Source organism: Eutrigla gurnardus, assembly GCF_963514095.1.
Source record: "Eutrigla gurnardus genome assembly, chromosome: 5".
Lineage (NCBI taxonomy): Eukaryota > Metazoa > Chordata > Actinopteri > Perciformes > Triglidae > Eutrigla > Eutrigla gurnardus.
In genome coordinates, this window is record NC_139919.1 from 31,111,136 (window position 1) to 31,136,770 (window position 25,635).

Here is a 25,635-nt window from a genome sequence, read left to right on the forward strand (position 1 = left end):
CATGCCTTTCTGTTTCTGACTTTGAAATGTTTTCTTTTCCCTTCTTTTACAGAGTTTGTGTGGAGTTTTCCTTTGACCAAACTGTTTGTGTGATTTGTTAGCGGCGAGGTGTTTGATTGACTTTGCTATCGGACTGATTACATTTGGGTCTTTAACCAGAGCTTGGTGATTAACTTATTGATTTGGTTACCATCATGATTATTTATTGATGTATAAAAGGTGCTAAGGCTCTAATCTCATCTATTGATCCTGCTGATTGTCGTCAATCAACCTTTGCAGCACAAGCACAGGGGAGCAACCGATAGGTCTCGATCAATTATGATTGATCCCATGTTATACCGTTGTGGATTTTGGCAAGTACAGTATAAACACCATGGTACATAAAACAGTCTGTAGCATTTCCCCCAGATTTAAAATGACCATTTCTACCAGTAATACCAGTATAGCTCAATCAGGCAATTCCACTGGTAAATACCAACCCTGCCTCCTACAAAATGATGTTCCCATATAACTTAACTGCACTCTCAGTACAGTATTTGACAATACAAGCTTTGAAGTATAACGGAGTATTTTAACATCTAACTGATGAAGCTTCTACGGCAGAGAAAGTTTCTGTACATATACACAACTTCACCTTTACTGCGTCTCTATACTCTGAATACAAAACTACTAACAAGCAACAATCTAAAGGCGTCCAGAGTGTACCTGCTTGGAAAATGACAGCTATTTTGACCATTTTTTTTTACAAACTTGATTTCATTTTTGCAGTTTAATGACTGAAAACATTACAGAGGAATTCTGGTTAGTTAGTTGCCCTCTGAAGGCTCATGTACATACTAACAGCATAATTGATACGGCTCGATAAAGACAAAAAGGAGGCTTCCAGATGCTTATCTTTCTAGAAGATGCTTATCTTTCAAATTCAGAAGAAATCTGAATTTGATCAACCTAACGTTGGTCCGTACTGAGCCACACCTCGCAGCGCAGAACAGCACAATAACGGCACTTAAACACAGTAAAGAGGAGAAAAAGCAACACATGATTTAGAGGATAATCACTGTAGTCACAAAGAAGAAGAAAGACATGCAATAAAGTTTTTAAAAATCATAGTTTAAAAGTCTCAGACGTGCAGGGCCACTGTCAGGAGAAAGATCAGATAAGACATTTTAACAGGACGACTTCACTTTCATGTCATCATCAATCTGTCTTCCAGTCCAACAGTGAGTGAACTAACCTTGAAGACAAGCTGGACGCTTTCTTCTTAGAACCAAACCCTGGAAGGGACTCTGGATTTGTTCCCCGGTACGGCCGAGCCGAGGCTCCGGCCCTGGAGACTCCGAACAGTCGGGAGTTTTTAATCACACACAGTTCAACGGTTGGGGGTCAGAGGTCAGCATCACTTCCTGACCTCGAGCCGACAGAGCGTCTCCATCCAGAGACGTCGTGTGAAAGTCCAGAGCGTGACCTTTGTCTGACCCTTCTCCAGAGCTCTGAATGTACAGACGTGATCTGGTAACGGATCACACGTCCATCACTGACCTCCATCGCCATCGCCAATATGCTGCATCATCATTAACACATTCAACATGTGATGATGTCATCAGTTGGTTGTCGTTCATGAAATCTCAAACAGCCTCTTAAAGGCCGAATCAGTCAGTCAGTCACACCAGCAACACAATCACTGTACAAAACCACGTCAGCAACGTTGCTTTTCTTTTCCAGAATCCCTATAAATCTTTATTATGATTATTATTATTGGTTTCTATGTATAATGTATCCTCAGTAGCAGCTGGCCTGGGACACATGTACAGTATTACAGATGCTGGTGATGTCAGAGACTTGTGTATATATGCAGATGAATCCTAATTTAATGAAATAAATACCAGAACTATGCTTTTCAAAGTGTCTGTCCTTATTGAGCTCGATGACATCATGACATGACATCATTCAAGGATCCAGGAAGTGATGAGCATTATGTCAACATGTTGCATTATTGGTAAAATACACTATTAGTTTAATAACATCAAAACACAAAATAAATTATGTTTTGCAAAAGATTTAACGATTAAATTAAACTCAAATGTAAAGTAATCATATCTCTGCAGAATGGAACATAAACAGGAATGTCATCATAACATATTCTCATATTGTAACATAACTTTATATACAATGTTTATTTGGATTTAAGTAATTGGATACAATATATTTTCTTTACTGCACTATTCCTTCAATATTCCTTCAGTTTTATAGCAATTCATCGAAGTCCACAACATATGAAACCTATTTACACAGAAAATCAAAAAGTGATTCACATTTTCTTTTTTTCTTCGTGCATCTCTTGGGACCATTTTTTAATAATCAGGGCGGAGACTGTCTGTAGGAAGTGGACGTCGTCATGGTGATAGTGACAGCCCAAAACGCTGAACTGGAGGCTTCGAAACCGTAGACCACCAACCGATGTGTGACATCACCATGACAACGTGACCATGACAACGTGACCATGACAACATGACAACGTGACCATGACAACGTGACCATGACAACGTCACCATGACAACATGACAACGTGACCATGACAACGTGACCATGACAACGTGACCATGACAACATGACAACGTCACCATGACAACGTCCACTTCTTAGATATGATTAAAGTTCTGCAAATAAATGAATATTTAGTCGTCAGGACTAAAGTTGGTTCAAATATTTGAACTCAGTTAAAGTGGGAGATAACGTTAATCTATTCATCTCCGTTTGTTTATTAAAACAATAAAAGTCAGAAATGCGGCGATCTGTTGGTCGTGGTGTCACGGCTGAGCTGAAGGCTTCTGTGTCGGAGGAGGAGGAGGAGGAGGAGGAGGAGGAGGAGGAGGAGGAGGAGCAGCTCGACACTAAAACAGCAGGAGGACAGACGGGTGTCCATTATCAACGATCATCTCCACAAATATAAAATTATAAATCAGCATTCACCAATCGTTTAGAAATACACAGAATATTACTTTTATCTTCTATCAACAGGCTTCCTCCACCTTTTCCAACGTCAAATTCAAGCACTTTCCAAGCATTTCAAGGTGCATTTCCATGCTTTTCCAGCCCCTTCCAGCTGTGGTAAACTCCATCTTTGTACCAATCCAATGGTCAGTATTCAGTCTACTTATTATGTCACTTGTTCATCACATTAAATGAGATGTTATTGTCCTCTAAACAACCAACATGATGTTTGGAGACAGCTTTTTACAGAAGGACCACAAATGAAAGGAAAACTAATTCCACTAACAGATCCACAGAAATATAATCACCAACTATTTTCATCATCTGTTCATCATCAAAAGTCATTTTTCATAAAGAAATGTCACAAAATGCTGTTTTCAGTCCCTCAGATATGGAGATCTTCTTTTCTCTGTTCTATCATAGATGTCATCACATACAACACACATTTCAAGACCTTTATTCTTAATCCAAGCACTTTTCAAACCTTGAAAACACCACACTAAAATTCAAGTGTTTTCAAGGATTTCCAGCACCCGTCCCAGCCCTGTATAAAGAGCACGTACCGGTCTGAGGCGACTGCTGCTGATGGTGGGAGAATCGTGGCTGCTGACGACGTCGGCTACATTCACCGAGGAAAAACACAGTTTAGATCGGGAGCAGAGACAAACACTCTGATCTCACTGGAGAGGAACTTTGAAACGACTCACCTGTCGTATTGTCTGCCAGGTTTGGCGGGAAAACCTGCTGTTTGTCCTCCACAAAGGTAGGGGGAGCCCCACTGAGTGCTGAACTACAGCTGGGGTTGGAGGGGGGGGAGGGAGGCTGGAGGAAGGAAGAGATTAAATGAACAGATGACAGCAGGTCAAGCTTTTTGGTATTCTGTGATACATTTGTAACATCATCTAGAAACGTAACAGGATTATTCATGACACCAACCATGAGGAGATTACCTCCTCCTCCACATCCTCCTCCTCCTCCTCCCCTTCGTCATGAATAAGCTGCACCACCAACGATGGGAAGACGCCGACTTGTCCGTTCAGCTCTCCCTCCCAAAAACCATCATCCACCTGGGAAACATTCACGGAGACAAGGCAGCGAGACCCCAACAATCAAACAGTACGAACGGAGGGAAGGTTTGAAATACCAGCAATACCTCCAGAACCCATCTATTCTGTACTTACTACCTTTTTCCAGAGCTTTCATTCCCGTCTCATAGCCTTCATCAACTATTTGTTATAAAGCACCCCCTGCTTTCTGGTCTGGTGGACTCTAAATGGACCATAATGTACTAAATGAACATCATGCTGGATTGAAGAAGACTTGAAACTAGAGATTGAGACCATAAACTCATGTTTACAATGTTTACTGAGATAATACATCAAGAGAGAAGTAGGACCATTTTCTCATAGACTTCTATACAACCAGAGAGGAGTCGCCCCCTGGTGGCCAGCAGAGAGAAGTAGGACCATTTTCTCATAGACTTCTATACAACCAGAGAGGAGTCGCCCCCTGGTGGCCAGCAGAGAGAAGTAGGACCATTTTCTCATAGACTTCTATACAACCAGAGAGGAGTCGCCCCCTGGTGGCCAGCAGAGAGAAGTAGGACCATTTTCTCATAGACTTCTATACAACCAGAGAGGAGTCGCCCCCTGGTGGCCAGCAGAGAGAAGTAGGACCATTTTCTCATAGACTTCTATACAACCAGAGAGGAGTCGCCCCCTGGTGGCCAGCAGAGAGAAGTAGGACCATTTTCTCATAGACTTCTATACAACCAGAGAGGAGTCGCCCCCTGGTGGCCAGCAGGGAGAAGTAGGACCATTTTCTCATAGACTTCTATACAACCAGAGAGGAGTCGCCCCCTGGTGGCCAGCAGAGAGAAGTAGGACCATTTTCTCATAGACTTCTATACAACCAGAGAGGAGTCGCCCCCTGGTGGCCAGCAGGGAGGATGACAGTTTAAAGGCCCTTCAGCTTTGGCTTCACTTTTCTTGTGACTGACTGAATTCTTCCCTTTTCTGAACTGAAGGGTAAAATGTCCACCATGTGAGTTCCATCACAGCTGAGAGCAAACTGGACTCGCTGGTGTTGACGGTGAGTTGTGGTTGAAAGCTCTGGAAAAGAAGGTGGATCTAGACTAACTTCCACTGAGTTAACTCTGAGAAGCATTTCTCGGAGGCTTCAGCCTCCCAGATAAACACACACCTCTGCGTGTTGACAGCGGATCAGGTGAATCAGCGCCCCCTCCTGGAAGGAAAGCTCCTCTGCACTCTGAGCCTGGTAGGAGTACAGAGCTCTGGCTACACCTGAGACAGGGTTCAAGCAACCTGGATTATTCACACAGTGTGTAGCGGATGCATGGAATGTATCCGTGTGTGTGTGTGTGTGTGTGTGTGTGTGTGTGTGTGTACGGTAAACAACAGTGACCTCTGCTCCCGGCCCTCTCTTTATTCCCAGCAGATGAAGTGGAGCTGAAGGAACCGTCGAGCTGAGAGGCTCCCTCCACTGGTAGACACAGGAACTGCACATAACGCTCAGGAACATAGCCCGTCTGACCACAGGAGTTACACACCTGGACGGAGACATGAGCAGGTATCACTGTTGTGATAAGAGGACAAGATAGCTCACAATGTGTATTTAAGTATGTCAGTATTTATGATGGCTGGTCCGTGGAGGTGAAGAATGCTGTTTACTTCTCGTTAAGAATCGTCTCCTCACAGCGAGTCTTAACGACTTTCATACATGTGGAACATGTGACACCATGATATACACAACCAAAGCACTACCTTCAGCCAGTCCTCCATGTCTCCATCCTCGATCACCTGAAGCTCCTCCCCTTCCATGACTGACAGCTCATCTGATTGGCTGGCCTACAGGAAGTAACATGTTTTTGTCACTATGAATTCCTCAAGAAAATGATCCAACAGCAGTACGATATAAACAGGATATCTCAAAGTCTACTGCCCCTTTTAAATGAAATCTCAAAATACAACATCCTGGATCTAAATGTACAAGTTTCATAGAAGGTCAGACACCAGACATCAGATAAACTTAGAGTTAGACTAGTTCATACAGATCAAACTACCAAGCAGGGTTTTAAAACTGCAGTCTTCCTCTTCCTCTTGTTGACTTGTCAGCGACTAACACAGTTTTGGTCAACATTTTACTTCCACATAATCTCATGACTACAGCAGCTTTGTTGAGATCTGAATGGGCCCATGTGACACCCCGATCCCAAGATAAGAGAAGGTTTCCTGCTTTTTGCAGATGTGATCTCTACAGATGTCCTTCTACCTGATAGCTGTAGACGACTCTGCATGCTGCAGGGTAAACACACACTCCAGACGCCGAAACCGGATCTGCAAAGATGTCTCCGTTCTCATCGTCGTAGTCCTCGAAGTCCGTCAGCTCGAACTCGTCCTCCTAATGACAAACAACACAGTTACAGGTCTGTGTGACACGAGGATTTCACACAATATGGGATTATCCCAGTAAACATAGGGAACATGAGTTTATGGTCTCAACCTCTAGTTTCAAGTCTTCTTCAATCCAGCATGATGTTCATTTAATACATTATGGTCCATTTAGAGTCCACCAGAGCAGAAAGCAGAGTACCGCCCCCTGATGGCCAGATTTAAATTCCATTTTGGACAATCGTGTCATTTGAAGTGTGGCCTGAGAGCAGAGTGTGTGTTCACGCACTGAAAAGTCCTCGGTGGACTTCCTCTGCTCACTGAGGCGTCTCTCTCTCTCCAGCTCCTCCTCCGCCTGGTTCATGGCGTTGTGAAGCCACACCTCCATCCCGGCGGAGCCGTCTGACAACAGAGCGAGGCGGGCTTCTGCCTTCACCCTGCTGAGCTGAGACAGGAGGAAAACACACAGTCAGGCAGACAGGCAGTAGGACAGACAGACAGGCAGACAGACAGACAGGCAGTGGGACAGACAGGCAGACAGACAGACAGGCAGTGGGACAGACAGACAGACAGACAGTGGGACAGACAGACAGACAGGCAGTGGGACAGACAGACAGACAGACAGACAGACAGACAGACAGTGGGACAGACAGGCAGACAGACAGACAGGCAGTGGGACAGACAGACAGGCAGTGGGACAGACAGACAGACAGGCAGTGGGACAGACAGACAGACAGGCAGTGGGACAGACAGAAGCTTGATTCGTCAGCAGAGCACCACACTATGAGCTGAACACAACAGTCTATCTGTGTCAGATTTTTAGTTTTGTGTCCACACAGTCATTTATAATACGTATCATTCTTCTTTACAGATTAGCCATCAGACTGAGAGGATCATACCTGCGGGTCGAACAAGTACCTTGGCTTTCCTGACGCTTTCCTGCACCTCGGCTATTTTCTGCTCCACGCTGAGCCCCGTCTCCCCAGACAGGAGCTTCAACCGACTCTCCAACGTCTGCAGAGCCTGAGACACAAACACATTCCTGTTCTCACAGTACATGGCTCTAGAGAACAGGCATTCATAATCCCGGGAGTATCTGTCCAACGTTGTGGTCTCGGTCTCACCCTGTCTCCGTGGGTGATGACCTTGTAGTCTTTAGCAGCTTTCGTTGCCCATTTCTTGGCCTCCTTCACCAGACAGCCCTCTGCTTCTGCAGCACAAACCTCCTGCAGCGTCGACACCTGCAAACAGAGACCCGACCAGCCCTCTGTGAGGATCCCATTGGACACCATTATAATAGAAGATGAAATGTCAAACACACCGTGTCCCGTGGAGCCGGCTGGAAGGAGAACTCTGGGCTTTTGTTGAAGACGACCGACTCTTGAAGAAACTGCAGAACGTTTCTCTCTCTGGTCACCTGACAGAAAACACAGCAACCAATCAATGTCAACCAGGATCAAAACAAACAATTCCTCTCACCCCCAGATTATCCAGCGGCACCCCGAGCAGCACCCTCACTGGATCTGGATCCATGTGGATTCTGGTGTGAAGCTGCTAACACAGTTAGCTTCATGATTCAAGGTCAACTTAACAGCTAAGTGTTAAAGTCATCTCAGTGGCTAAGTAGCATTGGTAGAGACCTGTCAATCAGCAGGTAAGCCCCGCCCCCTAAAGCATCCCCTGCTTTCTGGTCTGGTGGACTCTAAATGGACCATAATGTACTAAATGAACATCATGCTGGATTGAAGAAGACTTGAAACTAGAGATTGAGACCATAAACTCATGTTTACAATGTTTACTGAGAAAATACATCAAGAGAGAAGTAGGACCATTTTCTCATAGACTTCTATACAACCAGAGAGGAGTCGCCCCCTGGTGGCCAGCAGAGAGAAGTAGGACCATTTTCTCATAGACTTCTATACAACCAGAGAGGAGTCGCCCCCTGGTGGCCAGCAGAGAGAAGTAGGACCATTTTCTCATAGACTTCTATACAACCAGAGAGGAGTCGCCCCCTGGTGGCCAGCAGAGAGAAGTAGGACCATTTTCTCATAGACTTCTATACAACCAGAGAGGAGTCGCCCCCTGGGGGCCAGCAGAGAGAAGCAGGACCATTTTCTCATAGACTTCTATACAACCAGAGAGGAGTCGCCCCCTGGTGGCCAGCCTCCCTGAGTGCTGCCCTGGGTGGGTGGACAGAAACCCAGTGTTTCCATGTGCGTCACCCTTAGGTGTTAAATACTTTCTACACACATTAGAAGGGAACAACTGACGAAGTGACCCTCCTCAGGTGCAACATTAGTTCAGACATGTTGTGTGCGTGTTGAATTTCTTCTGTCAACATGAGTTCTTTAAACCCAGAGAGCCTCGTCTTCTGACTGAATTCTGAGAAGACAAACCTCTCTGCTACCATCTTCAAACTTTGCATGCGCTTATTCACAGTTTTCCTCCCATAAAAATAAAATAGAATAAATAAAAAAATATGTATAATAAAAAATCAAACATTGGAGAGGAGGGGATCAGAATCATGTTTTTGGTCTAAAACATTTTGAATATGGTTATCATATCTGGATAACCTCTAATATGAGCGGTTAGAACAGACCTACACTGGTACAGGTGCGTTACCTTAGCAACGCTCTCCCATATGATGCTGTGCTGTTTGTGTGTAGCCAGACAGGTGTCCATCTCCGTCCCACACAGCAGAGCAAAGTGGCTTCTCAGATCATCGTAAACATCTCCGTCCATTTGCTGACGAGACATAAAGTCAGTTTTCATCATTTTCAACACTCAGCTTTTATCTAATACTAATGATAATAATAGTTTGAGCCTCCTTGTCGTGGTTTCTATGCGTCGTGTTTACCTCCATGATACGTGGGAGGTCGTGAGCGTAGTAGTGCTGATGATGGCTGTTGACGGCCGACAACGCCAGCAGATACTCGTTACGAACTTCGGCCAGGCGGTCGTCACACTCCCTCAACCTGGCGGCGAGCTGCTTCCACCAGATTCCACCAGATCAGAAGTTTGGAGTTCAGGTGAAACAAAGGAGGAGGTCGAGTGTTGCTTTAAGCCTATTTGATGATGGAAAAATGACACAAACAATCTCTTCTAACAGCTCATTCAGATTCATACCTTAGTGGCCATCTTGTGTGGCCCTGTTTTAAAGTGGAAGATCCCGTGTTCACTCTTTCTGGCCCTGGAACAAGACACATGAACAAATCAGACAAAAATAAAGCAGCGACCTGTCAATCAGCAGGTAAGCCCCGCCCCCTAAAGCATCCCCTGCTTTCTGGTCTGGTGGACTCTAAATGGACCATAATGTACTAAATGAACATCATGCTGGATTGAAGAAGACTTGAAACTAGAGATTGAGACCATAAACTCATGTTTACAATGTTTACTGAGATAATACATCAAGAGAGAAGTAGGAACCGGCAGTTGCCTCGTAGTTGCAGCAAGCCGCAGACTTCCTGTGTGTGTGTGTGTGTGTGTGTGTGTGTGTGTGTGTGTGTGTGTCAGTGACCTCATCTGTGCGTCAGCAGCTTTCTCTCTGGCGACGTTGGCGATGTGACTGAGGTGGTGGTAGCTCTTCTTGATCCTGTGCAGCTCCCGCAGAGCGTCCACCACCTCACCCTGCAGCCTCTGGAGCTGCTCCACGCCCTAACACACACACACACACACACACACACACACACACACACACAGACACACACACACACACACACACACACACACACACACACACACACACACACACAGACACACACACACACACACACACACACACACACACACACACACACACACACACACACACACACACAGTTTTAGTTATTTGGACGGCTATGTTGATAATACTTGAATCACAGGTATTTGTGTCAGGATAATCGTCCTCATCTGGTTTTCATTATTTATTATCGCAGCTCTCTCACCCTCTTAGCTCGGACGTCCTTCGCATGGCGGTGACTTCTGGACGCCTGTCCAATCAGACGGCGGTATTCCTCCGCGGCGGCTAGACGTGATGCGGCAGACTGAGCCGTGGCGTCGACCACGGACCGCCACACGCCGAACACACTCCTGCAAACACACCGACAATCACTGACTCATGTTAATGATACATTCATCAGTACAGAACTTAAAGGGATAGTTCAGAAATTTGGACATAAGACCTATTTTCCAAGTGAGCCGGTGTGTTTGAGACGTCTGGAGACGTTTTCAAGAAATTTCATTCAGTTCTTCTAGTTGCCGAGTTCGCTTGTGCTATGGCTAGCGCAAGTCAATGGTTCTAGTTAGCATGGCATTAAAAACACTCATACCGACTCCACAGTGCACCCGAGGCAAATCAATTAAAACACTAGACTATCGATGTACATATCTGTGTTGATAGAATGTTTGAAATAAAACCAACCTTGCATTTTTAAGGATTTATCTCTCAGCAGCAGCGTGCCATACTTCCTAGTAGGCTATGGCAGCGGCGGAGTGATATCACCTAGCACTTATAAGTTACCGGTTCTATAATAGTTTGTTTAGTGTGCTGGCCAACTACAGACCCATCTCCAAGCTGCCTTTTATTTCAAACATTTTAGAGAAAGTTGTTCATGCTCAGTTAAAGCCATTTCTAGACGAGCATGGTGTCCTGGAGGTCTTTCAGTCCGGTTTTAAAACTCTGCATAGCACAGAGTCAGCTCTATTAAGGGGTTTTAATGACATTCTCACGGCTAATGACTCTGGTGACCATGTAATTCTTGTTCTGTTGGACCTAACTGCAGCCTTTGACACTGTGGACCACAACACCTTATTGGCTCGGTTACACCGCCTAGTGGGTATCCGTGGTACTGCTCTACTGTGGCTAAAATCATATCTGGCTGACAGAAGCATGAGCGTAAGCCTTGGGAATTTGGAGTCTAGCTCTGCTCCACTGTTGTATGGGGTTCCACAGGGGTCCATTCTAGGGCCGCTGCTTTTTTCCTTGTATTTATTACCTCTGGGCTCCATCCTGAGAAAGCATGGCATCGCTTTTCATTGCTATGCCGATGATAGTCAGATATACATGCCTCTGAAGACCTCACACCACTTCTGTCATGTCTCGAAGACATCAAAGCCTGGATGGCCTTGAACTGTTTAAATTTGAACCAAAATAAAACAGAAGTGATGGTGTTTGGCCCAAGCAGCTCTCGTGAACCCTCGCCCATTGACTTGGGCCCTTTGACAGACTATGGAAAGCCAACAGTCACAAGCTTGGGTTTTAAAATGGACAGTGATTTTAAATTGGATCGGCAAATTAGTTCTGTATTGAAGTCCAGCTTCTTTCAGATCAGGCAGCTGGCAAAGGTGAAGCCTTTCCTTGCACAAAAGCACTTTGAGACAGTAATCCAGGCCTTCATAACATCTCGGCTGGATTACTGTAATGCACTTTATTTTGGAGCCAGCCAGTCCTCCCTCGCACGTCTCCAGCTGGTGCAAAATGCAGCCGCTCGCCTCCTAACTGGAGCGCGTAAGAGGGAGCACATAACTCCAGTCCTGGCCTCCCTCCACTGGCTGCCTGTGCATTTTAGAGTCCATTTTAAGATTCTTTTATTTGTTTTTAAGTCTTTAAATGGTCTCGCCCCCCCTTACCTCTCTGAGCTCCTTCAACCCTACGCTCCTGCTCGGTGCCTCAGGTCAGCTGACCTGCTGCTCCTGGAGGTACCGAGGTCCAAAAGGAAGCTCAGAGGGGACAGAGCTTTCTCCACTGCTGCCCCAAAACTCTGGAACGAGCTACCATTGCACATTAGACAAGCCTCCTCACTGTCCATTTTTAAAACCCATTTTTACTCCCTGGCTTTCAACTCCACATGAGACTTTACTCCTGTTTTAGTGTTTCTATTTCATCCTTACTGACCGCCAGAGGCGGTGCTTAAAGCACTGGATATCTCCACCTCGCGCATGCGCATTTCGAGTACCAATAACAACATAGTCACCTGTGACCCCCACGTGACACCGGGAGGGCTATATCTTCCGGTGTCGTAAGAGGATCTGTTCCTTTTCATCTTCTCGCTGCGCATGTACCATGTTGCACTTTGTGCTGAGAAGGAAGTTGTAAACTTCTGTTTACAGCTGGCTGCGTGCAGCCTCGTGACGACAGTCGGAGCCGCGGGCAACCCGTCCTCCAGAGGCTGTGGCCAGCTGATCTTCGTCTGCGACCAGACCAGCGTGGAGTCAGGTTTGTGTCGGCGTTTGTTGGTTGAGGCAGCGTTTTCGCTCCCGATCCTAGCACTCGTTGGCCTCCTTGCTCTCAATGTTATTGATGTCTAACCAATTTGTTTTTGTGTGGCTTGCCGGTGAAAGTAGTGCTTTCGCTCCCGCTCCCGGTGACGCTTTTATTCGACTTCTGTTTAGCAGCAGCGCTTACGCTAGCGAAGCTAATTATCTGTTGGTTATTATTTACTGGTGGAGGCAGTGTGTTCGCTCCCGCTCCCAGCTCCTGTTTGCCTCATTGCTGTTTGGGGTACCTTACCGGTGGAGGCGGGGCTCTCGCCCCCCGCTCCCGGTAACGCTATTATTTGACTTTGTTTAGCAGCAGCGCTTACGCTCACAGCTAATTGTCCGTTGTTGATTGCTTACTGGCGAAGGCAGTGCTCTCGCTCCCGCTCCCGATAACGCTATTATTTGACTCTTGTTAGCAGCGCTTACGCTCACAGCTAATTGTCCGTTGTTGATTGCTTACTGGTGAAGGCAGTGCTCTCGCTCCCGCTCCCGGTAACGCTACTATTTGACTCTTGTTAGCAGCGCTTACGCTCACAGCTAATTGTCCGTTGTTGATTGCTTACTGGTGAAGGCAGTGCTCCCGCTCCCGGTAACGCTATTATTTGACTTTGTTTAGCAGCAGCGCTTACGCTCGCAGCTAATTGTCTGTTGTTGATTGCTTACTGGTGAAGGCAGTGCTCTCGCTCCCGCTCCCGGTAACGCTATTATTTGACTTTTGTTTAGCAGCAGCGCTTACGCTCACAGCTAATTGTCCGTTGTTGATTGCTTACTGGTGAAGGCAGTGCTCTCGCTCCCGCTCCAGGTAACGCTATTATTTGACTTTGTTTAGCAGCAGCGCTTACGCTCGCAGCTAATTGTCTGTTGTTGATTGCTTACTGGTGAAGGCAGTGCTCTCGCTCCCGCTCCCGCTATTTTTTGACTTTGTTTAGCAGCAGCGCTTACGCTCACAGCTAATTGTCCGTTGTTGATTGCTTACTGGTGAAGGCAGTGCTCTCGCTCCCGCTCCCGGTAACGCTATTATTTGACTTTTGTTTAGCAGCAGCGCTTACGCTCACAGCTAATTGTCCGTTGTTGATTGCTTACTGGTGAAGGCAGTGCTCTCGCTCCCGCTCCCGGTAACGCTATTATTTGACTTTGTTTAGCAGCAGCGCTTACGCTCGCAGCTAATTGTCCGTTGTTGATTGCTTACAGGTGAAGGCAGTGCTCTCGCTCCCGCTCCCGGTAACGCTATTATTTGACTCTTGTTTAGCAGCAGCGCTTATGCTCGCAGCTAATTATTGTCTGATTATTGATTATTTGCTGGTGACGCCCGCTCCCAGTAACAGGAAGCGGGGGCAGCAGACACCTCTATCGGGGCCGTCATGCGTATGGCTCTTGCTCGCCTACAGCTGGATGTGCCATAGACAGACGCGGCTCAGGCTAGCGCCTTTTTCAGGCGCAGTCCTGCCCCGACCGCACTCACTGTTCCTCCTTCAGAGGAGTACTAGATGAAGGAGCTTCATGCGTGTTGGAGGGACACTAGGGCCCTTTCCCATCCATCCTCAGACGCCCGGACCTTGGCTGCCATGCAAGGGATGCGGCACAGGTTGGGCTAGGCCGTATGCCACCAGTTGAGCCCGCCATTGAGCGGCCCTCTTTTTGGCTCCTGATGAGGCTTTGAGGCCGGATGCCTGGTGTCCCCGGCCTCAGTGCAGGGTCACGGACGACCTTCTCACAAAGGCCTATGATGCTGCGGCACGCATGGGTCGGATTGGCAATTCCCTTTCCCACCTACTGCTGGGCCTTTCTACCTCTCTGCAGCAGGCGCAGATTGATCTGTCGCTGCAGAGTCTGAGTGATGCCCCGTTACAGGCATTTGCCCTCATGTCGAGGGAGCTGGGGTGCACGATGTCCACCATTGTCCAGGCTAGGAGAGAGCTGCCCAGGTTACTCAGACGAGGCAGCGGCTATCCAGTCTACACAGGAGTGTGTCCGCTCCTAGCAGGCCCAGGGGCCCCTCGGCTGTCCCCCGGCAGCGCTCTCAGCCACCTGGTTACCCTGGTGGCCTGCGGAGGTCTCAGCGGCCTGCTCAGCAGCCTGTTGATGACTTTCGGCCCCCCGGGCGCCTACCTTCCCGGCAGCCTTGTGCCCCGCAGCCTGACCGTCGCCCCCCCAGAGCCTCGAGAGGCGGGGGGGGCGGGCGCTGGGGCCACGGGGCCGGTTCGTCGGATGTTTTTTCCAACAGCAGCTCAGTTACGGGGCTGCCTGTATTTCAGACCCCGGGGTGGTTTCCACCTTAACCCAGGGGTACTAATTGCGGTTCCGACGCCGGCCCCTGGCCTTCAGCCGGGTCGAAATGACCGTTGTCAACGATCCGGCGAAGGCCTTAGCTCTGAGCCAGGAGTTGTCCGCCCTCCTGGCCAAGGGTACAATCAAGCCAGTGGACCCTCTGCTACACCCCGGGGGGTTCTACTCCAGGTACTTTCTGGTAACAAAGAAAGGTGGCGGATTTCGCCCCATTCTCGACCTGAGGGGACTCAACAGGTTCCTGAAGGTGCTCCCATTCACAAGCTGACCGCGTCAGACACGCTTCGTGTGGTGACCAGGGGGGAGTGGTTCACCACTGTAGATCTAAAGGATGATCCATGTCCCATCGATGCTTCCTGAGATTTGCTTTTCGCGGCCGGCATTTCAGTTCAGGGTTCTTCCCTTTGGCCTCTCCCTCTCCCCGCGGGTGTTCACCAGGGTTGTTTCGGCAGCTCTGGCACCCCTGCAGAAGCAGGGCATGAAGGTTCTGCCATATTTAGACGACCGGCTGGTCTGTGCACCATCCCGGTGTCTGGTGGCCCAGGATACGGCTCGGCTGCTTCAGCACGTGACCCGGCTGGGCCTGACAGTAGATTTTTCAAAGAGTGTCTTGGACCCATCCCAACGGGTAGTATACCTGGGGATGGTCCTGGACTCGGTCACTATGAGGGCGTATGTCGCCTCGGCGTGTAGACGACATTCTCCTCTGCCTTCCCCTCTTCAGGGGTGGCAGGATGGTGCCATTCCTTCAGTTCCTCCAGCTCCTGGGCAAACTGACAGCTGCTTCAGCTGGGGGGCCGTTGGGCTTGCTGTCTCTGCGCCCACTACAGATGTGGTTGACCAGCCTCCACTTGGACCCCAAGTGGCACGGCTACCGCAAGGTCGGGGTGTCTCGACGGTGCCTCTTTTCTCTGTCCCCGTGGAGACAGAGGTCGTTTCTGTCTGTGGGTGTACCCCTGGGCGCCATTCCATCCCGTTGGGAGATGGTCACGACCGACGCTTGCCTCTCGGGGTGGGGCGCGGTATGGCAGGGCAGGACTGCCCAGGGGCAGTGGCCGGCCCAGCACCACATCCATATCAACGCGCTAGAGCTCCGTGCGGTGCATCTAGCGCTTGTTCACTTTCTGCCCCACCTGTGGGGCAAGCATGTGCTGGTTCGATCGGACAACATGTCCATTGTTGCCCAGATCAACCACCAAGGGGGCACCCGGTCTATACAGCTTCTCCAGGAAGCCCGGAGCCCGTTGACTTGGGCGTATCCCCGTCTGGCCAGCCTGCGGGCAGTACTTATACCAGGGGAAAGGATTCTGGCCGCGTTGTGGGGTCTTTTTGGCAGGGCGGAAGTGGACCTCTTCGCTTCGGCGGAGTCGACACACCGCCCCCTCTGGTTCTCCTGGACGGAGGTGACCAGTCCCCTTGGCCAGGACGCTCTAGCTCACGATCGGCCACAGTGTCCTCTGGATGCCTTCCCACCGCTGCCCCTGATTCTTCCAACACTCCAGCGGGTACTTCTGCAGGGCCACAGGCTCCTTCTGGTGGCCCCCCTTTTGGCCAGGGAGACTGTGGTTTCCACTGCTGCACAGGCTCTGCTGCAGCTCTCCGTGGCGCCTCCCCTACAGGACGGACCTCCGTTCACAGCTGGGGGGGTCTGATTTGGCATCCGGACCCCGGTCGCCTCCAGCTCTGGGCTTGGCCGCTACAGGGCCCAACCCACTGCTGAGGGTTTACCCTGCGGACGTCAGGCGTACTATTCTGAATGCCAGTGCACCACCTACCCGGGTTCAATATGAGAACAGATGGAGGCTGTTCTCCGACTGGTGTGTGGATAAGGCAGTAGATCCAGCACGTTGCTCTGTGGCCACTGTTCTGGAGTTTCTGCAGTCCCTGCTGGATGGTGGTCGCGCTCCTTCCACCTTAAGAGTCTATGTGGCTGCTATTTCTTCCCAACACGGGATGGTCGACGGAGCCACAGTGGGGTGCCACAGGTTGGTGTCCCCCTCCCCTGGAGGGGCTCTGGGGCTGCGTCCCCCTAGGACCCTGAGGGCTCCAGCATGGGACCTGCCCCTGGTGCTGGAGGCCGTGTCCGCTCCTCCCTTTGAGCCTTTGACCCAGGTAGGGTTGAAATGGTTTCTATGAAGACGGCTTTTCTGTTCGCCATTACCTCTGCGAAGCGGGTCGGAGAGTTGCATGCCCTCTCCGTGGCTGATACCTGCCTGCGGCGGAACCCTGATGGCTCAGGGGTGGTCCTGTGGCCGAATGTGGCATTCCTACCCAAGGTACTTTACGTGCCCATCTTAACCAGCCTATCCAGCCCGCACGCTTTGACTCCCTGTCGGAGGATGGTCAGTCGGAGCTGCTGTGCCCGATACGGGCACTTGAGGCTTACATTGCCGGTATGCGGCAGTCGGGGCAGCTGTTTGTGTGTCATAGTGGCCCTAACAGAGGCCGTGCGCTTTCCAAGCAGCGGCTGTCCCACTGGGTTGTGGATGCGATCACGCATGCCTATGGGGCCAGTGGCCGCCCCCCGCCACCCGGGGTAAGGTGTCACTCCACCAGGAGTGTTTCAACATCATGGGCGGCACTAAGAGGGGTGCCCCTGGAGGTGATCTGTGCTGCGGCACAATGGACGTCACCTGGCACATTTGCACGTTTTTATCGTGTCAACGTCACCGCTCCCCATCCGATGGGTGTGGTCCTGTGTCCAAGCGCCGCTGCCCCCGATGAGTGGGGTGGGTGTTGGATTCTTTGTGACCTTGTTGGTATGGGTCATCCAGTGCTTTAAGCACCGCCTCTGGCGGTCAGTAAGGATGAAATAGAACGAAAGTTACGAATGTAACTACGGTTCTATGAATCCTGGATGACCGCCAGAGCATCTTGTCACTCAGAATCCGTGTTTTCGCGAGAAGATTCTGGGAACAGATCCTCTTACGACACCGGAAGATATAGCCCTCCCGGTGTCACGTGGGGGTCACAGGTGACTATGTTGTTATTGGTACTCGAAATGCGCATGCGCGAGGTGGAGATATCCAGTGCTTTAAGCACCGCCTCTGGCGGTCATCCAGGATTCATAGAACCGTAGTTACATTCGTAACTTTCGTTTTATGGCCCTGCTTTGATTTATTGTTTTATTGTTTCTAATTGCTTTTAAAAACAATGAAATACCTGTTTTACTGCCTGTTTTATTTATTTTAGTGTTTTAATTGTTTTATGTCTCTGTACAGCACTTTGTTTTCAACTATGGTTGTTTTAAAGTGCTATATAAATAAAGTTGAGTTGAGTTGAGTTGTTTACCTGCTGTCATTGCTACAGACGCAGAGTAGCCTGCAGTGCTAGTTTCTTCAATCTCACAGAAATGGACACTTTTGGAGAATATACTGAAACTTTTGAAGACTCTGATGAGGAGTTTTTTTTCCACCCAAACCCAACCGTACCTGTACGAGCCTGAATATACAGAGGAAGAATTGCGCGAGAGGGATGCTCAAAGGGCAGAACGTGAACGAGCGTCTGTGGAGACCGAGATAGCCCCCGCTGGAGCTGAGAACCGGGACCGAACAAACGGAGACTGGTGGTGCCAGGAGGGAATCCCCCGCAACGCGTCTGAGGGTTTTACGGGTCTACGGACGGAGCAGAGGTCTGGGTTTGCGGTGCGTAATTGTGGGTTCGCGTGGCCGTGGGCTGTCCGGTGTTTGCGTGAGGTCCAAGTGCTTTTCACCCAGGTCTGAGGGCATGAATCCCGACAATTCAGCCCAGTTCGATTGCTTATTTACGGGCAGTATTTCGGGCAGCGACGGAGAGTCCGCATGTGTGGATTCGCGTGGCCGTGTGCTGCCCGGTGTTTGTGTGAGGTCCAAGCGCTTTTCAGACAGCCTTGGGGGCATAAGGGCTGACAATTCGGCGGTGTTCAGGTTCTATCAACACACATATGTACATCGACAGTCTAGTGTTTTAATGGATTTGCCTCGGGTGCACTGTGGAGTGGGCAAGACTGTTTTTAATGCCATACTAACTAGAACCATTGACTTGAGCTAGCCATAGCACAAGCAAACTCGGCAACTAGAAGAACTGAATGAAATGTCTTGAAAACGTCTCGAACACACCGGCTCACTTGGAAAATAGGTCTTATGTCCAAAATTCCGAACTATCCCTTTAAGTTACGTAACAAACTTACTTATTTAAAACCATTACTTTTTTTCACCTAATCAAGTTGTTTTGCTGCTCTTTTTGTTAAATGACCAAGTTTTGACCGTGGTCCGGGAGAAAGAAACAGTCCCCTCAAAAATGGCTCTAACCCTCAAGTTGTACAGGCTTCCTTTTCCAAAGTCACATTCAAGCACTTTCCAAGCATTTCAAGGTGCATTTCCCTGCTTTTCCAGCCCCTTCCAGCTGTGGTAAACTCCATATTTGTACCAATCCAATGGTCAGTATTCAGTCTACTTATTATGTCACTTGTTCATCACATTAAATGAGATGTTATTGTCCTCTAAACAACCAACATGATGTTTGGAGACAGCTTTTTACAGAAGGACCACAAATGAAAGGAAAACTAATTCCACTAACAGATCCACAGAAATATAATCACCAACTATTTTCATCATCTGTTCATCATCAAAAGTAATTTTTCATAAAGAAATGTCAGGAAATGCTGTTTTCAGTCCCTCAAATATGGAGATCTTCTTTTCTCTGTTCTATCATAGATGTCATCACATACAACACACATTTCAAGACCTTTATTCTAAATCCAAGCACTTTCCAAACCTTGAAAACACCACACTGAAATTCAAGGGTTTTCAAGGATTTCCAGCACCCGTACCAACCCTGAGTTATAGTTATTTAGGTCATGCAAGTATGAACATCTGTTGGTCTCACGCTAGATTATTATTAGTGTGTGTGTGTGTGTGTGTGTGTGTGTGTGGGGTTACCCAGCTGTGATAGCCTCTGTATTTCCTCTTTGCCAGTCTCTTTTCTGGTACTGGACAGCTAACCTCTGGAGAGCCTGAAAACACAGTTTATTGAAGAAACAGTGAAGTTTAATTAATAAATATCACAAACAAAGCCTGACAGCTGTCAGATGTAATTTACTAGCCCCGCCCCCTAAAGCACCCCTTGCTTTCTGGTCTGTTGGACTCTAAATGGATCCCGGAGGTTGCCTCCTGGTTCACACACACATATGTGACACATTCTCCACCTGAGTGCAAACCACACATGAAGCTCTCTGCAGAGATGTCCTGAGAACTAGTAAGAGACTGATTTTAAAATAGAGAAAGGGAAACTTGTCTCCTGTCTCCCTGCTCAGCCACCTCTCCTGTCTCCCTGCTCAGCCACCTCTCCTGTCTCCCTGCTCAGCCACCTCTCCTGTCTCCCTGCTCAGCCACCTCTCCTGTCTCCCTGCTCAGCCACCTCTCCTGTCTCCCTGCTCAGCCTGCATACATCTCTCCTACCAAGCCGGCTTGGTCTACAGAGGATTTCCTGTTTGCATCACCTGTTGCCTGGCAACCAGCTGCAGTTGACAAGAAAGAGCATTAAGGGAACATTTGAGCGGTAAAAACAATTTTTAAAAATCAGTGCTTATCTAAAATGATTAATGATAAGGAGTTAACGTTCGTTATCAACGGAAAGGTCGTTGTCTGCCAGGATGATATTTAGTTTTCCAGCAAGAATAAAACATTGTTTTCTGCATATATTGATAAATAGATGCACCGATACAACCACACGACAAAAGTGACAGATAAAACTTGGTATCAAGGATCCACACCAGCACACACACACACACACACACACACACACACACACACACACACACACACACACACACACACACACACACACACACACACACACACACACACACACACAACAACAACAACAACAACAACACAGCACTCAGAAACTCCCATGGGACCTGAATCAATGAACCATGAGCATTACCAGTAAAGAAAGAAGAGAAAAGTTCCAGTAATGGGACTAATAGTGGACTAGAATAGCTGAGTGGACTCACCTGACCGTACTCTTTCTCTATGGCTGCTCGCTGCTTACTGAAGGTCCTGGGGGCGAGAACACATGACGTTTAACATGCATTGATCGTTCTGACTCCCGGGTCCCGGGGGGGGGGGGTCTGTACCTGATCTCCTCCAGCAGCTCGGTGTCCTGATGTTGTTTGGTCTGCAACTTGCTGAACTGTTCTGAGAAAACCAGTTTCACCTGCTGGCTCTCCTTTACCTGCACACACACACACACACACACACACACACACACACACACACACACACACGTGTATTAATATATATGTATTAATATACGTGAAGATGCATTGAACCCTGTGGGGGGAGGAATTCACAAACATCCCAGCATTATATGAATTAATTAAAATGAGCAGCATCTTTATCAGATAGCAGAGGTGGGAACTAACAAAGTACTACTACTACTGTACTTATGTAAAATTCTCAAGTATCTACACACAAGTATTTATCTTTTTCATTTAAAGGGGATTTTAATTCTCCGGTGCTTACCAATAAAAATACAATATGATCCAAACAAAAACATAAACATGCATCATACATAGGTAGCTAATATAATAGTACCTTCCATTAATGTGTAAAAAAAATAAGTGCAAATAGTTTAAGACAAGGCGAAGCTAACAGGGAATAGGCTTGTTCGGGATGGTCTTGGCTTGACTTGACTTATCACGCCGACGAGAGCTGCAGGTGTCTGAGGGGGCGGGCTCTAAAAGAGACGGCAGGCAACGCCGTCAAGTCAGACAACAAAGTCAACGTGACTATGGTGCTCAAGCATAGAACACAGCAGCAAACCAAAGAGGATATATATATTACACACACACACACACATACATATATACATAAATACATACACACACACATACATACAGTGTTGTATAGTAACGAAGTAAAAATACTTCGTTACTTTACTTAAGTAGTATTTTTTTATATTTGTACTTTACTTTACTACTTCTATTTCTGACGACTTTTACTTTTACTTCACTACATTTTCCGAAAAAAATCAGTACTTTTACTCCGTTACATTTACCTGAGCATCCTCGTTACTCGTTACAAAATAAGAAGGAACGTGACAGCCAATGGACAATCTTTGTTTTGTTGTAGTGGGACTAGTAGCCAATGATGTTGGGAGATACAGACCGCAAGACGTTATCATTGGTTTACCCCGTTGTGCGGCGGATGAAATCAGCGGCCAAATTTCAAATTAATGGTCGCATTGTCATGCTAGTAGTAGTCTCAGACAAGTCGGGTCTCTAATGTTAGCCTACTTGAAGAGAAGGAGGAAGACAGAGAAGCAAAATGTCAGAGATGGAGGAGGTGACTGAATCGGTGACTGAACCTGCTGCTGAAACAACCAGCATAGTGTTACTGTCAATAGACTTTAATGGTGAAGCAAAGAGTGTGTTGTTCCACGCAGTGAAACTATACAGTCGAGGATTACGTTTTTGTTGAGCGTCTCCGTGGTCTAACGTGAGTGGGCTTGGCCTCTGCTAGCCAAAAACTGAACTCCTGGGTTATTGAATGATCTGTCTGTCTTTTTCTGGTGTTATTGGAGACCGTACCTGTGTTTGGAGAGTCCGAGTTTTGATATAGCAAACCAGCTGATGATGACAGTCAGACTAATTTACATAGTGGTAGTGTTATTAATAAGTTAGCTTTTAAATCATGCAGCTGAAATCGCTATGTTTAGTATTACCTGTGGCCACGAAGGAGTGTGTGAGTGGGCAAATTTCTGATTGCGTTTTATTAACAGTACTTTTTACTTTTGATACTTAAGTACAGTAAATACAAGCTACTTTTTTACTTTTACTCAAGTAATATTCTAGCAGGCAACTTTCACTTTTACTTGAGTAATTTTCCAGTAAGGTACTTTTACTTTTACTCAAGTATGGCTTTTGGGTACTTTATACAACACTGCATACATATATACATAAATAAATACATACACACACACACACACGCAAGGCAACATGTGGAAGGCATTCTTTTTTCCAGTATATTTGTATTATCATTCTATGTTTGTATTAACCAGACCTCACATATAATAGGCCGACTCACAACACAATGCACGGAACTTTAGATCAAGCCATGAGATCAATGCGACCAAAATAAAAAGTATCATTTCACCACAAGGTGGCCGCCGAGTGCGGACCTGAACACACGTCATTGAACTTTTAACCAATGAGAACCATTCCACTGTAGCGGAGGTGTGGACAAGCCGGTTGCAGCCGCCGTGGACCGCGCTGCCAAGCGCTGCAAGAAGCGCTGCAAGAAGCGCTGCAAGAAGCGCTGCAAGAAGCGGCTCTTAAAAACTTGTTCCCGCGATGTTTTGGGTCACGTGATATGGTCGCGACCCTGTGACGTGTTTGCAGTCGGCTGCTAAGTCGGACACAATTCTAGCCATCGTGCATCGCTTTCAACCCACAATCCATCACGTTAGGTAGCGCGCTGCAGGCGGCTACATCAAGGAGAATTCGCCTAGTGTCTTGAGTTTACTTTTACGTCACCAACACATACGTTAGCTCGTCACGCTAGCTAGCTAGCTAATTTAATACGTCACCAACACGGCCGTTAGCTCTTCCTGCTAGCTAGCTAGCTAGCTAACTTAGCTACGTTCCATCACTGACTTCGTGGATGATTCAGCAGTTAGGAACACTAGTATATTTATTTATGATATCAGATGTGTAATCAAACAATGATTCTCTCTTACCTTTGACTATCGTACATAAAAAGGTCCGCAGCGCTCTACCGGAAGGGGCGGGGTAAACAGGTAAAAACAATAAACTCATGACATCATTGATTGGAGGTGAAACCTCGTAATCTAAACTTCTCAACGTCGACACGAAATAAAATCCATCTCCCTCTCTCGACCTTCTCGACAACCTGCTGCCTGTCAGTCAGTCCGTCACCATCAACGCTAACGAATCACGTGCCGTTAGCACCGCTGCCCGTCGTCATACTGCGATATTTCCCCGTTAATAGACTACCATTCATTAATTCTGGCGGGTGCATAGGACCCCCGCATTCTCTAGGGGGCCCCCAAGATGTAAGTTTTTAATTTCTTATCTAATTATTATTTTTTTACGTCTGCTGAGAGGTATGATAATTTAAACAGACATGTTGATATTAAATTTGTTGTACAAAGAAGTACGTTAACATGAACCATAACGACATACAAATATAAATAAATTGGGCCATTGCCCAAAATTAAAAATAAAATTAAACCAGCATAAAAAATAAAAAAAATCTTGCAGTTTAGGGCCCCCTAGTGGCTGCAGGGGTCCTATGCACCCGCATAGTCTGCTTATTACAAGAAACGGTTCTGCCAGTGGTGATGGAATATTAGGAATATTATTGATTACATACTGAATAAAAAGGTCTTTCTTTATCTGAAACTGTAGTTTTGCAAACGGTGTTTTTATCCGTGACGCGAAAATACGGTTACGGAAAAAAAATGTCATATTAGCATTAACGTTAAAAGCCACCGACTAACACTAACACCTCATCCAACCTGACGATGGAAGTCAGTGAACTCTGACCTGCTGCATGAGGAGGTGGATGAATGAGAAAACTTTAAATGAAGCATGGGGTTTTAGAGGAATAAAACGGGTTCTGGTCTCCAGACCCTCCGAGACCTCCAGAGTCCCCATGAACCCTGAATCCTTCGTTGAAATGGATATGTTTCACATCACCATGCTTTCAGTCAGGGAGCTTCAACAAACCATTTACTTGTCTTGTTCGCCACGGATCAACTTTAACATGAACTCTTCTTCCTCATTGAGACACAAAGTGTGTCTACTACATTAATATGAACGTTAATATGAACTCCCTACGTGAATATGAGAGCAGCGGTACGTACCTTTCTGGGTGGAGGCTGCATGCTGGATGCTGATGATGAAAGTGTCCGTTATTCTCTCTGTTGTTTCCTTTCTGCTACTTCCTCAATATTCACACACACACTGCATCTCTCTCTCTCTCTCTCTCTCTCTCTCTCTCTCTCTCTCTCTCTCTCTCTCTCTCTCTGTTGTGTTGTCATGGCGCCACCAGAGGGCAGCAGAGTACAGCAGTCATTAAAGTTTAAATCAATTCAGCTTCTTTTCTGGTTCCTACTAGAACATGTTTACATGCTTTAATGTATGTTTAGGTTCCTTAAACTGTCATCCTCTCTGCTGGCCACCAGGGGGCGACTCCTCTCTGGTTGTATAGAAGTCTATGAGAAAATGGTCCTACTTCTCTCTGCTGGCCACCAGGGGGTGACTCCTCTCTGGTTGTATAGAAGTCTATGAGAAAATGGTCCTACTTCTCTCTGCTGGCCACCAGGGGGCGACTCCTCTCTGGTTGTATAGAAGTCTATGAGAAAATGGTCCTACTTCTCTCTGCTGGCCACCAGGGGGCGACTCCTCTCTGGTTGTATAGAAGTCTATGAGAAAATGGTCCTACTTCTCTCTGCTGGCCACCAGGGGGCGACTCCTCTCTGGTTGTATAGAAGTCTATGAGAAAATTGTCCTACTTCTCTCTGCTGGCCACCAGGGGGCGACTCCTCTCTGGTTGTATAGAAGTCTATGAGAAAATTGTCCTACTTCTCTCTGCTGGCCACCAGGGGGCGACTCCTCTCTGGTTGTATAGAAGTCTATGAGAAAATGGTCCTACTTCTCTCTGCTGGCCACCAGGGGGCGACTCCTCTCTGGTTGTATAGA

The 25,635-nt window shown here is 47.5% G+C and overlaps 1 protein-coding gene across 3 annotated transcripts; it reads right to left on the reverse strand.

Moving 5' to 3' along the window:
- Window positions 1-126: 126 nt before the first annotated feature.
- Window positions 127-24,901, reverse strand: LOC311013711 (F-BAR and double SH3 domains protein 1-like). Of its 3 annotated transcripts, none has more exons than XM_084009868.1 (21): window positions 24,798-24,894; window positions 21,046-21,143; window positions 20,923-20,968; window positions 19,847-19,920; window positions 10,328-10,472; window positions 9,919-10,055; window positions 9,528-9,591; window positions 9,259-9,387; window positions 9,024-9,146; window positions 7,723-7,818; window positions 7,526-7,642; window positions 7,320-7,424; window positions 6,691-6,846; window positions 6,283-6,411; window positions 5,775-5,858; window positions 5,416-5,560; window positions 5,194-5,294; window positions 3,928-4,058; window positions 3,699-3,813; window positions 3,555-3,610; window positions 127-2,891 (listed from the first exon to the last, which is right to left on the reverse strand). In XM_084009868.1, the coding sequence occupies exons 1-21, from the start codon at window positions 24,816-24,818 to the stop codon at window positions 2,777-2,779; spliced, it is 2,187 nt and encodes a 728-aa protein (XP_083865994.1). In that variant the 5' UTR covers window positions 24,819-24,894; the 3' UTR covers window positions 127-2,776. The 3 variants fall into 3 exon arrangements, with proteins under 3 accessions (XP_083865994.1, XP_083865995.1, XP_083865996.1); XM_084009869.1 differs by having other exon boundaries at window positions 3,942-4,058; window positions 24,798-24,891; XM_084009870.1 differs by lacking the exon at window positions 6,691-6,846 and having other exon boundaries at window positions 24,798-24,901.
- Between the last annotated feature and the right edge of the window lie 734 nt (window positions 24,902-25,635).